The sequence below is a fragment of the Globicephala melas genome, chromosome 18 (assembly GCF_963455315.2).
Source record: "Globicephala melas chromosome 18, mGloMel1.2, whole genome shotgun sequence".
NCBI classification, from domain to species: Eukaryota; Metazoa; Chordata; class Mammalia; order Artiodactyla; family Delphinidae; genus Globicephala; species Globicephala melas.
In genome coordinates, this window is record NC_083331.1 from 75,580,173 (window position 1) to 75,594,387 (window position 14,215).

General features: G+C 43.1%; 1 protein-coding gene across 4 annotated transcripts in view; it reads left to right on the top strand.

Annotated features, from left to right (window-relative positions):
• The window catches only part of MYO16 (myosin XVI), a 530,197-nt gene that overhangs the window by 448,533 nt on the left and 67,449 nt on the right, over window positions 1-14,215 (top strand). For all 4 annotated transcript variants that reach the window (XM_030856764.2, XM_060288080.1, XM_060288082.1 and 1 more), the window contains exons 29-30: window positions 9,042-9,138; window positions 13,736-13,982. In XM_030856764.2, coding sequence (XP_030712624.1) covers window positions 9,042-9,138; window positions 13,736-13,982 — 344 coding nt within the window. The remainder of the gene's footprint in view (window positions 1-9,041; window positions 9,139-13,735; window positions 13,983-14,215) is intronic.

Consider the following 14,215-nt stretch of genomic DNA (forward strand, 5'->3'; position numbering starts at 1 on the left):
GTGATCACACCACAGAACATTAGGAAAGCTCGGTAACGTTTCAAAAATCTAAAACTCTACAGATACTCTTAGAGAAGATGATGAGGATGAAGGGCTATGAGGGTTCACATTTTTAGAAGTAAAGCCGACATCCAGGTACATAAACGGCAGTAACGTTTCTGTTGCTGGCGGTGGCCATGCTCCAAGTTTGTGTCTGTACCCACCCCGGTGAGCACAATGGCTCCGATTGTGTTTATGCTGCTGTTAATCATTTATAACATCACATTCCACAGGGCAGGTGAATATTATTGACATCATTGAGCCCATTTTGTCAAAAAGACAGAGACTAAAGGTGCTCCCTAAGTGAATCCATTAACTTACCCCGTGCACTTTCCTCTGTGGTTTTGGAGCTAATCAGCCTCGTCTGGGATTGGCACTGGTTTGGTTTGCACAACGTGTCGCTATGGGGTGAAGAGATTTGTTCTTTCTGTGAAGCACTCTTGACCATACTGGTACGATTTCCATAATGAAATAGTACATAGGATCACATAGTGCGTAATTCACTCGTAAGCACAAAATAGTAGTTTTCATTCATCACTGCTTGCTGTACAGGTCATACTGTTCCAGGTGAGAGTCATGAATTTTTCTTAACCTGTAATTATATGTAATTCGAGCCAAACCACTTTCTTCAAATACCAGAAGATACAGTACTCTTTTAGATGTGTGTAGCTGTAATTATCTTTTCTGCATTGAAGTTAAACTTCAAGAATAGTCTATTTATAACAAAGAGAAAAGAACTTGTATTTTAGTACAAATGTATCCTTTGAGGATGTTTAAAAGTACAGTCAGAGCCAGACTGAACATTAGAATATTTATATTTAGTAGTTTTTCAAAGCCAGCATGGAAATGTAAAATCCCGTAGTATTATTAATAAATATAAATTTGCAAAATAGTGGTCTTCTGTAGAGACTTAAGGAATCAAAGAAGCAAACGGGGGAAATATGTGAATTCAGCCTGAAAAAGATGGCTGTTAGTTAAATGGTTGTTTTACTGAGCTTCCTCAAAGGGTGAAGCAGATTCTATCCATCCTTGTGGTCCTAGAGCCTGGCACAGTGCCTGGTATTAGGAAGGCCCTAGGCACATGTTTGATTTGTGACTGGAGGGATGGAGGGGTGGATGGAAGAATGGAGGAATTAAGGGAGGGGTGGAAGGATGGATGGAGGAATTAAGGGAGGGATGGAAGGATGGAAGGATGGATGGAGGAATAGAAGGATGGATGGAGGGATGGAAGGATGGATGGAGGGATTTAGGGACAGAAGCGTAGATGGATGGAAGGATGGAGGGATGGAAGTATGGATGGAGGGATGGGTGGAAGGATGGAGGGATGGAGGGATGGATGAAGGGATTGATGGAAGGATGGAGGGGTGGATAGAGGGATGGGTGGAAGGATGGAGGGATGGAAGGATGAATGGAGGGACGGGTAGAAGGATGGAGGGATGGGGAGATGGATGGAGGGACAGAGGGGTGGATGGACGAATGGTGAGTGAATAGATGGATAAGACAGACAGATGGTAGGATAGGTGGGTGAATAAATGTGAGGCAGGAAAACCAGGAAAAGATATGAGATACAATGCACCTAGGTACTACATGAAAATGATAGCTAACCAGGAATGTGTGAAGGACTGTCCATAGCATGCCTGTGGGAATGCTGGGGTTTGGGAGGCTGCTTCTGTTTGAAAGAGATTACCTGGTACAGAAAGGAGAAAGATGTGTGTTTTAAAGGAACACAGTGACATTCTCAGATCAGCAGGAAGAAAAACAAACCTGATGGGAGAGAGACACAGACATCAGAACACATAAAAAAGTGTGTTGTTCTTATGATTTTGCCAATAAAGCTATTTTAAAAACTGAAGAGATTGACATTGGTAGCGCACTTTAAGAGATAGATACCAGGGCATTTTTGGAAATTCTAATATTACAGTAAAAGAAGTTGACTACTTTTAATCTAGCTATGATATATCTTGTCTTTAAATGGGAAGTATTTGTTTGAACAATGCTTAATGTTTTTAGAGCAAAGGAGATTAAAATTTTTAAGCATAATCTTTTGTCTGTAATACGAGCATAAAGCATTTTGCAGCAAAGATATAAGCATCCACAATAAACTATTTCTCATTAAAATATAATCTGGTAATTATATGTGGTAGTTATTAATAAAAAACCTTCCAATAATATGACATACGAGACATACGAGATAGCATCGCACATAACAATGGCAGCAGCGGTGACACCATTCAGTAAGAACCCTGTGCTCAGATGCTGTAGGCCCTTGATATTGTCTGCGCAAGCCTTCAATTGGTTTCTGCTCTCAGGGAGTATGTGGGAAGTTAGAATAAGAGTCAATAGCATCTCTTTTAGAGGAGTGAAATGTGTTAGATCTTCAGAGATTAATAAAGATCATATTATGGAAGGCTTTGAATACTAAACCCTGAAGTATGCATTTTAGCTTAGAGGCAACATAAAACCACGGAAGGTTTCTGGAATATTAATGAACTGGAGGCAGTGGGCAAGGTGAGTCCAAGAGTAGGTAAAGAATTAGAGGATGAAATAGGTCCTAGATTTTGGTTTACAATTATACCAGAATGTGATGGTACCAGAAGTATGAAACTTAACATCTTTGTTTCTTGAACTGCATGAGATGCATTTTTATAAAATGAATGAATTCATATAGTTTAAACAGATATAATTTTTTAAAGATTCATTTATTTGAAGTAAATTAAATTTTAAATACCTGAGTTCATGTTGTAGCTCATGTCCCTGAAAATCACTTTCTTTGAAATTCTGCTTTTTCCATTTTGTCATTCCATCTACTTTCCTTCACCCAATATGTCTAAATTATGACCTTTATATTTTTCCAACATTATTCTAGTCCACAAATACTTCACAGTCAAGTTGAACATTCAGACAGGTATACCAATAATGACAAAACCGGGAATTCAGTGGTATTCTAGAGATATCTTCAAGGTACATTAGTGACATAGACACACTACTGTAATGAATTCATTGTTATAAAGTATACACTAGACTGAGAGCTCATGAAGCCATCTGGGTTTTGAAGGATGAACAGGGGCTTATCGAGTAGATGATTCAAAGAGAGATGAAGACAAATACACAGTAGACGTTAAGCCAGAGGAAAGAAACAAGTTCCCCTTTTGGAATGGTAAGAACTATGATATAGTTTGAGAATAGATAAACTTGGATGCGTTGAAAGAGGATCTTACTACAGAAAGTCTAACAAACATTTCAAAAGAGTTTGAGCAATATCCTGAAAATCATGACCTGCTATTAAATAATTTTTTTTTGCGGTACGCGGGCCTCCCACTGTTGTGGCCTCTCCCGTTGCCGAGCACAGGCTCCGGACGCGCAGGCTTAGCGGCCACGGCTCAGGGGCCCAGCCGCTCTGCGGCATGTGGGATCCTCCCGGACCGGGGCGTGAACCCGCGTCCCCTGCATCGGCAGGCGGACTCTAAACCACTGCCCCACCAGGGAAGGCCCTATTAAATAATTTTAAGCATGAAAGTAACATAGCGAGATTGATGTTTAGAAAGATCACTCTGGAGATAGTTCTGCCAGTGGTCTGCCAATCAGTGAGGGGTGGTCAGATGGGGGATGTCCCTAAAAAGGTGAGGCCAGTGCTGTGCGCATCCTGCCATGGAAACGGGAAGTATGGGTCCCTTTACGCTCCCAAGAAGGGCAGCCCTCCTCTGCGTCTGCCTCTCTGTGATTGAAAGCAGTAATCAGGGATGATGGTGAAGGGACGGAGCGCCAGGGGAGGAACCCCACAGGTGCCTCCACATCTCTCTCTACTGCAGCGTCCAGTCCGCCTACACTCCATGGCAACCGCCCATCCGGCCCTTGTCTGTCCTCCTACAGCCTACACCTCTAAAACAATCCCTGGAAACTGTAGCGGTAATCGAAACTTTCGAAGTCATCGATGACAATTGTGTTTAATCTTTTAAAATCTGTCACTTCAAAGAAGAAAAAACAAAAGACCTAATGGTTTTCTAATAAAAATAGCGAAGACTCTAATTCACAGGTGGTTTACTTTTACAGGAGTCAGGATGACATTACCATTTTCATCTCACATAGGAGATGACGCATCTGGGAGTTGCACTTTGCATCTAGGGAACACAAGCAGAGGACTCAGGAGGAGGACGTGTCAACCTCTCCTTTTCTCTGGTTGTGAGAGCATCTTTTTATAAGAGAATGCAGCCAAAATCAAGAATGTAGGTGATCTGAACATTTGGTCTCATTCAGATGAATCTTAATTTGTTGGATTTGATATAGCATACTAAGGCACTGATTACAGAGAAACGGTACATGAATTCATCACGGAGACAAAATTAAAATGGCCAACACTTTTCTCCTAGTCAGTGTCATTAATAGTGTAAATCCTTGAAAATGTTGGGATCTTGTCTGGGTTTTTCCTGATGAAGATAGATTCCTAGATTTATGTCCCACTAATCCACAGTATCAGTGAGAGCAGAGGCCGTAAGGACTAAAATGTATTATTCAGAACGGCGTCTGAGGAAGGAATCTGAAATACTACTAAATAGCTAATTTCATTCTTTAAGGAGAAAGAAACATTTACTAAAAGACCAGCACCGCCAAACAAATGCTAAAATTTCTAGCGAGCATCTCCAGATATAGGCGACATAAGTCATGTGGTAAGCAATAAAAATAAAGAATGAATGAATCTACCTATTGGATAACTGTAAAGTAAACCCAACTAGCTAAATAAAAATTTTTTTTAAATCATCTGAATGCGATGGCAGTACAACACCCAGCCGTTTGCACAAAGTCTTCAGCTGTGTCTTAGCAGGACACTTGCAGTGTGGATTCAGACTCCCTTCCGCCCCCCCTCCCACTGGATCAGAAACCCAGAAGCCCTCCTCACTCACAAAGCCCTTGGTTTTACCTGCGCAGGGAGAATTTCCATGAGTGTAACCACACCAGAATCTCACCAGGAGCTTGGGAGCGGCCCCGTCCTCTGGCTCCCACCTTCCCTGTGTCTGCCTGTCTAGCATCCCACCTTCCCTCGTACGTGTCCTGTGACTCACGTTCCCATCCTCTCCTCATTATCCCAAACCGTGGATCCCAGCAACACCTCCTTTTTTTGCTGCCTCCGAGTCTGGCCTGACAGGCAGATCTGCCATGTGAAACACTCAGACCACTTCTTAACTACCCACTACTGAGTCCTGTGAAATTCCTAATCATTGCGAGAAAATCCATTTCATCCATGTTTACTCCCCTTCAAGTTTAGCTTTCCTATGTGACCTGACAACTGCCTATTTCCTGAAAATACTCTACTACGAGGTTTCACTTTTTCTCATCTTCCTTGTCTTGGTGGAGGAGAGCAGTGCAGCTGAATCATTGCCCCGACGTTCTATCTTATGCTTTTTTTCTTTTATTCCCTCCATGGTTTATCCTATCACCTACTGAGTTCCAGGACTTATTTCCAGCTTGATGAATGACTTCCGGGCCTGGCTTACGTGTTCGTCGTCCATCATACCTTCTTTTCATCCTTGAGGACATTATCATCTGTCTCGGTGACTCATCTTATCCTAAGACCTCAGAATTCCTTGTCTTCTGTTTCTAATCTGAATCCACCTTCCCCACAACCCCACCACTTGTGAAGTGCAAGAATTCATATTCTTCAGGAGATGTAAATATACATGTGCAATGGCAAATACCTAATGCAGGACAGTAAGTGAAAGAAAAAGTCATTCATAGCGTGCTGTGGGAACACAAATGAAGGTCACCCAAGCCCTACTGGACGTGGAGAAAAGGATATCAAAAATCCACTCCTGGGGGCTTCCCTGGTGGCGCAGTGGTTGAGAGTCCGCCTGCCGATGCAGGGGACACGGGTTCGTGCCTTGGTCCGGGAAGATCCCACATGCCGCGGAGCGGCTGGGCCCGTGAGCCATGGCCGCTGAGCCTGCGCGTCTGGAGACTGTGCTCCACAACGGGAGAGGCCACAACAGTGAGAGGCCCGCGTACCGCAAAAAAAAAAAAAAAAAAAAAAAAAAAAAAAATCCACTCCTGGAGGTGGGGTAAAAGGTAAATAGAAGTTGGCCAACAGACAAGCAACAGTTATAGAATCTTCCAAACCCAAATAATTGATTTCATTATACTGTCCTGCTCACAGCCCAGCCCAGCAACCCATTTCTCCGGCCAGTTTTAAGCAGGAACTTTATAAATTTTGAATACAGTTTCCAAAATTATTTTCATAAAAGTTAGACGGGATCCTCTTTAAATCTTTTAGTGTATACCCAGTGTTCACAGGAAAATGTCTGTTCTTCACTATGTGGCCACCGGTTACATGTGTAGCCCCTTCCCTCATCACACTGCACAGGGCTGCACCTCGAGATGGTTTGTCGTCTTCTGTTCCTTGCCTAGTTTTTCTGTCCCACATTCGTCTTTTCCCATCATCCCTGGAAAATTTTTATATCCCCAAATCTAGCACAATTCTCAAGATAAACCTACTTTGATTTTTGGAACGGCTGTTAGAAATGTCACTAGATGATCTTATTTGCAAAGCAGAAATAGAGACACAGACGTAGAGAACAAATGTATGCATACCAAGGGGAAAAGGGTTGTTGGTGGGATGAATTGGGAGATGGGGATTGATACATATACACTATTGATACTCTGTAGAAAATAGATAACTAATGAGAACCTACTGTAGAGCACAGGGAACTCTACTGACTGCTCTTTGGTGACCTAAATGGGAAGGAAAACCAAAAAAGAGGGGATATATGGATACGTATAGTTGATTCACTTTGCTGTACAGTAGAAACTAACACAACATTGTAAAGCAACCGTACTCCAATAAAAATTTTAAAAATAAAATAAAATAAAAGTTGATTAAAAAAAAAAAAAAAAGAACAGGGTAAGGAGTAAAAATAAACTAAAATCCAATCCAAGACCAAAAAAAAAAAGTCGCTAGAAGAGATCTTAGTCATCCCATGCAGCTGTCTTCCTGCCCGGGGTCTCCACTGAATGAAGGGAGTAGAACTAGAATCCAGCTCTTCCACCACCATCCGGAGGTCTTGTCCCCATGGTGCGCTCCCTTCATACGTTAGTTCTCCCAGAGTGGTCATTACTGCTTCTACCCGTTCTGTAGTATCGCTGCCTCTAACTCTCTGGGAGTTTCATTTCGGAACCCAAGTTTGCGTGAATTTTGCTTCGGGGATTGAGTTTCCTGCAGCGAGTTACATACCACAGTCGACAATGAACAGAAAGATGACACGCTCCCTCCTTCCCAAAGCCTGCCTCACAGATTTGCTCTGTGGTGCTCACAGACAGTACCAACTGTTCTTCCTGTTGACTGCCAAAATCATTCAGCAGTTGGGAAGAAAAAAAAAACTCTATGAATTATGGAAAATCACTAGGGAGAGAGAATGGCACTACAATGGGGGGAAAAAGTGACAATTCTCTGTGGCCACCCATTCAAGTACCCGCCTCGAATCTCAACCAATTTAAAGAAAACTAAATGAAGAAGGACATCTAGTCAACCAGGGGCCTCTGAAACAGGAGAGCGGTTGAGGGCTTGTCCTGTCCACCCAAGTGGCTAGCCCGACTGCCATAATGCAAGATTTGAGTCTCAATCTCTTGCAAAACCGCCTGCTTCATCAAGACGACAAATCTTGGCTAAGGGGAGAGCTACATAAGATGGGAAGTGGCAAAAGATGTTCGGAGTAAACTCCGTTTCCATGTGAAAAGCTTCATAAGCTACCTCTGGCCAAGCGCTCTAATGGCAAGTCTGACCTGTCAGCCTTTTTGGTACCTAATGGTGTGTATAAATGCACCAGCTTCGGGTGCCCCTTTGACGTCTGACACAGGCTGCGGGGGTAAGTGGTGGTGTCAGCATTTTAGTGTCCGCAGCCCATGCTTGGGAGCACACGTGTTGGTCTCTCATCTTCACGGTGTTTGTCTCAAGTGCTAAGAAGACGACTATGAACGTATCACAAGGTTTGCCTGAGCTGTATTTTTTCCGGATCTAACAGGACGTCACCTCTGTGTGTCCACAGCTCTTCATGTTAGTATTTCCCAGGCTCTTCTGCAGTTATTTACGTCTGAGCATTTCCACTGTGAGCGTTTCCATTGTGAAGGGCATTCCTCACACCTACCACAGCCCTGTGAATTCTTAGAAGATAAGCACAACACACCAGAAAATTATTTTGAAGACGCGTGGCTATGGCTTATTGTTATGTGTTTTTCAGAACTTTCTTTGACAGTGCTTCTCATCAATAGTGGAACATTTGGACTGGCTTGCACACCACCAGGGCTTTTACTAGAAGCTGATTCGGTAACATGCTGAAATTCCTTTTTTAAAATTCTAGACACGAATGTTCATTGTATAGCTACTGTTTAGGCAGGCGTCTAGAAGATTATTGCTCAGAGATGACGACGTGAAGACTTTTTACTTTTGTGCTGCGGTTCTATCACTGCAGTTGTATAAACATTTGATTTATAATAACATATGGTGTAGTAGAAAAAAAATCATTGAAATGAAACAGTTTTGCGCATCACGTTTAAGTTGTTTTTGTTTTTGGTCTTTTTGTTTGTTCACGTTTCCTTTTCACAGACGCAACCTCCCTGCTTTGAGTTGCGGAAAGAAAAGGATCATAAAATAAAGATAAGGGTTTAGCTCTGGGATTTGGGAATTCATTCATGGGAACGGTTGTATCTTCCAATGAAGAGTGAAGGCCCGTGTTTTCCCTTTGTGCTGCAGGGGGCAACCACGACAGCTGTGGTGTATGGGTATTTGCAAATATTAGTGACAATGTATACACACAGCAAACATACTTATTAGAACAAAAGCTTGGGGATTCTCACAAAATGTAGAAGTGTTGCAAGAATACGGCAGATGCACTGGGATAACTTTTGTGAGCTTTGCTCCTTCAAATCCTTTTCTGGAAAAACCTCTTGCCTGATTATTTTCCCATTGTTATTTTGGCATCTTCATGCTGTTAAATGTTTCCCTGCTGTTTGCCTTTTAGATCGGTGTTCGAAAAGTATTTCTGAAATACTGGCATGCCAACCAGCTAAACGATTTGTGCCTACAGCTGCAGAGAAAAATTATCACCTGCCAAAAAGGTAACAGTTACACACGTCACAGTAACAGTTCAGTGACATTTCTGAACTTTGATGAGTCGGAAAATACAAAATCATTTAGTGAACCCCCAAGTTTAAATGTTAGGGAAACCTAACATTTAGGTTAACCTAAATATTAGAGTGGACCCTGCCATGGCCCTATGTCCATCCATCCCATGGCGCTACCTTCAGGCAAATAAATAGGTTTCAGGAGTTTCAGAAGCACTGTAGCTAAGTTGGCTATTTACTTGTCTCTAGATCAGAGTGTGCGGCCACAGCTCGTGCTTTATCTCATGATCATTCTATCTGTAATTCTGCATCACATTTTCACCTAAGTCATAGTTTGGAAGAGGGGATATACGTACCTTGTAATTTATGCATTCCTCACCTGTAAAATATTCATGCTTGCTGATCCTCCAAGAAGCACAGGACAAGAAGAGTGTGCCTTTGAACCCACAGTGGGGAAGAAAACACAACCCATGTGACACTCGGGCGCAGCTCTGGAGCCAGACTCCTAGGCCACGCCAGTCAGTGCCCCTTGGTATGCTAGAGTTTGGAGGACTGCCACAGCCCATTAGCCAATGTATGCCTTGGATTTATGTATGCCTTGTAATTTAAGTAATTCCATGTATGCCTTGGATAAATGCTTGACTATTTTTCCTTCGTGAAGGGATAATAATATTTGGACTGTTAACTTTGAGAGCAGATAGCATCTATTTCATGTTAACTTTGAGAGTCCATTTAGATTTTTTTTTTTCTATCAAAACCCAAGTGACCGCCAAAAATAGGTGCATTTTAAAAATCGTAACTATGCCTCACATAAAACATACATACTTAATAGATTTTTAATTTGCTTAATAGTTTAATTGTATTATATATCTCTAAAGAAAGGTAAAAAGGGGAGAAATTAATCTACAGGCTAACTTTTGGTGGAAGCAGCCGTGATGAGCTTAGCTCTCTAATCTATCTGAAACTATTAAAAACAAGTGCATCTCAGAGAACACGGAAAACTGCCTCACCCTGTTCAAGCCTCTGTCTATGCGAGCCCCTGGGGGATTCCTTCAGGCACACCCCTGGCTGAAACCTCTGATGGGTCCCATCATTTTCTGATGATAAAAAGTCCTGCTGTATGCTGGTCCCTCAAACAGACTCGGTTTAGAATTTAGCAAGTCCAGTCCACGGGAAGGTCAAAAGTCAGAATCTCATTCCAAGTTAAATCGTCCCTCTAGGCTCCCACCCTTACTTAGGTGCCCTCCGGGGGGGAGGGAACAGGTAAGGGGACAGGGCCGCCCCTCAGTCCGACCCACACCCATGTGACCTGGCCTGGGGCTTCTCTGGCCAGCAGGCAGGCAGGGGTTAACAGGCTCTCTGCATATGTGGGCACCTTTCAGCCCTCACCTGTGCTACCCACCTGGGAACCGCAAAATCTCTCCTTTGGGTGCCACTTGGACCTCCCCGTTGACACTGCCTGTGGGCCTGGGTGCTCTCCAAGAGGAAGTCTCTTTAAATGACTCCTGGCAGGCGTCTCTGTCTCGATAAACAAGGTCTGGTGTCCTAGAAGCACAGCTGGGGACCCTGACAAGTGAGCCTCTCCCCGTAGAGCTGCCCTGCATTCAGCCCCTGGCTGTGTCGGCCTCCCAGGCCACCGTGTCCTCCAAACTCCAGACCGTGTGGCAGGGTCTCTGGCTGGTCCCCTGAGGCCACTTTCACCAGCCTGGTGTTCAGGGGCGGTGGGGGGAGCCCCGGGTGAGGGAGGCCCTATGCAATCCTCGCTTCTCTCTGGGTTATAGGGTCATTTGCCTTCTCTGTCCCTCATCAGTGTAGGGAAGGGCTGGACTCACAAATCTCCTTTTGACTCTGTCGCCTTTGCCATTCCTTTCTGTGTGGTCAGTCCAGGCATGCCCTGGGAGCTGGTTAGAAATGCAGAGTCTCAGGCCCTGCCCCAGAACTCCTGAATCAGAATCTGCATTTGTAGCCTCAGGCTGAAAGTGGGACGGGGAGAGTCCCCTTTACAAGACCAGTGCTCTACCCCCCGGGCTGTGGAACCAACCGAGAATTCCATTTAATACCGCGTTTATACATACATGGAGCGGGGTATCACTTTCTCCTGGAACTTTTCCTACATGTAGTTAGAGGCGGCGTACTCTGTCTTCCATCAGGGGTGCCCGCTAGTAATGTCTCCTCTGGTTGGTTACAAATGTTAAGTCGCTGTGCCCTATGGACCTGAAACAGAAGAAATTAGCAGAACTGTAGTTCTTTCTTCACCCCTAATGATAAAAATTGAGAATGGTTCTTAAAAAATGGATACAAACCACAATTTCCTATTGCATAAATGAAATAATGGCTGTTAAAGCATTTTTTTAGATTATAGGCTCTTAAATGCAAAGCATTAGTTATTGATTTTTATTTTTACATCTCTTAGAACCATTGCTTCGGTCCTTTTTGCTAGTTTGAAATTCATTCAGCATTTATATCATCTGGAGTCCTTTCCAGTTTTTTAAGGGTTCTCATTTTTTCTTTGTAAATATTGGGTGGCAGAGAGCTGTAGTTACACCTCAGTCTTAAATTTAATCATTTCAATTTCAAATTATTCCCAACAGAAGTTTCCTCTGACTATATACCTTCATTTTATCCTGCATGAAATTGTCAGAAAGAGACAAGTATTAATGATCTATTTGTGCCAAATTTATTTGTATGAATTGTCTCTTAGTAAAGGTACCATGTTTTAGCAACTAGTATAAATTTTTTTCTTTTAATTTTCAAAGATTGCTAGTGCAAAGTGTGAGAAAACAGGGTCTGGACACAGGACAGTGGATTCCCAGGTCTACGTGGATCCAATGAACAGTTCTGCTGTAGTTGGAGGTCAGCAGTCTGGCCTGTCCACATTAATCTTCCCTTTATTCCAAGAGATTAAACATCTTAAATATACCTCCCATTGTCAATGTCTAGATTTTGTTTAATGTAACAGGAATGAGCGAATGAACAGAGAGCAGGCCTTCTGCCTCTCTCTCTCACTGTGCCTGTCACGTGGCTGAAATTTCTACATTTTATTCCGCATTTTTGATTCCTGGGAGTCTGATTGTACCTTGAGCTGTTTAATTTTTTTCTCTTTTAGATTAGTTCAGCATGACTGTTTTTACAGTTATCTTAATACACTGCATTCCAAAGTCACTAAAGACTTAGTACTGCCATCGGAGAAAAAGTCTTGAGCATTTTAGACGTCTGCATATTATTTGCCTCTGAAGCCATACTTGTGGAAAGTTGCGTTCGCCCTTCCATCTTCTAATCGAGTAAAGACATCTAAGTGAATATCCTAGACATATATAGACACCCACATATTTATTCTCCTATAGCCGGGAATATTTTAAAGCACCTAATATTTTATAGGAGGAGAAGAAAGTGTCTTTGTTACCCACATTGGTTTTCCCTACAATTATAGCTCTTCCTATGATCCGAACAACTGCTTCTAATCACAGAAACTCAGAATGAGAAGGGACGCATCCTAGCATCAAATCAGCATTGCTCCCACTCATCTGTCAGAACACCCCTGAGCGGGGGCCATCCTGTTTCTTGAACTTGCCTGGGTACTGGGAGCCGACTCTCTCCCATGAGATGCCTGATCTGTTTACAACCTATGCTCATTGTTAAAACGCCATCTTCGTATTGATCCCAGATGTGCTTCCTGCACCTTCCCTGTTGTGACCTGCTCTCTGGAGAGCTACAGATTTGCATCCACGTGGCTGCAAGGTAGAGTCTGGCCTCATAAGGGCAGAGGTTTGAATCCCCGCTCTACCGTTCTTTGGTTGTGTTTACCTAGAGGAATTTTCTCAGCCTCACTGAGCTTCTCTTTCTTGGGGTACAAGATGGAGATACTGGTACATTAATGGCCATCGAGTTTGGGCACTGAAAGATGGGTTGGAGCGCCTAGCACGTGGCAGTGCCTTTACACGGTGGGCGTGACTTTTATTTTCAAGTCTTGCATTTGTTACTGACACGTAAGTGATTTCAAAGTGTGTTCATCCACCTGTTTCCCCCAATTGTTACACGTTTTTCTAGCCCTGCTTCCCCAGAAAGCAGAAGGATGACCCATATTTCTACACAGTCTCTTTCCAGAGCCTTAAATGCAGTGTTAGTTTTTCTAGGAGTTAAGTCACAATCCTGTTAGCAACATGTGCATGGTTTTCAAAGACTACATCCGTGAGCCTCAGACGTTTCTGTTATAATCTGATATAAAATAATGTGATTGGTGCATCCCCAAAACAGTCTGATGAGAGCCACACCCAGAATTCTCTGGGGTTTGGACTTAGTTCTTTCCATCAGTGTTCAGCCTGTGTTACCACAAGAAGGAGGGAAGCTTTATTAGAAAATAACCTGCACGATCTCATTCAGGGTGAGGATTTTTGCCTCCACTGTTAACATTACTGAATGTAGATATCTTTTTTAATGCAAGATTAGAATGTTTTAGTAAAGTCCTAGACTGGGTTAAATATATTTTATTTTAGAGCTGCTCCAACATAATGTATTTGGACTTGTTGATGTACATCTGGGTTTTTTGCTTTTGCTCCTCTCGTTGACCCATCACTTTGTTCTTTTACTGAAGTTATCAGAGGATTTTTAGCACGCCAGCACTTGCATCAGAAAAGGAGCATTAGGCAGCAAGAGGTCACATCCATCAACAGCTTCCTGCAGATTACAGAGGACCTGGGGCTTAAGACCTATGATGCCCTGGTCGTGCAGAACGCCTCGGACATCGCCCGTGAGAATGACCGGCTCCGGAACGTAATGAACGCTACTTTCCACAAAGAGAAGTTGGAGGCCAGGAACAAGCAAGAGGAAGGAACCAAAAGGTAAAGGCAGATAGTGTGCAACTTCGGTGACCTACGCGATTGATCCTGGGGCGTCAAGAAAATGCCGATAGCCCTTAACGCAAAGTTCAATCACTTATGACCGTAGGGAGAGGAACAAGCACGTATGCATGCGCAGTGCGTTACGTGAAACCTCCTGACACCTGAAAAGATGCTTTTCCTGGGCTTTCCTTCCACAAAATAGATGCTCTACGTGTTAGTTTAGGTCCCATGAA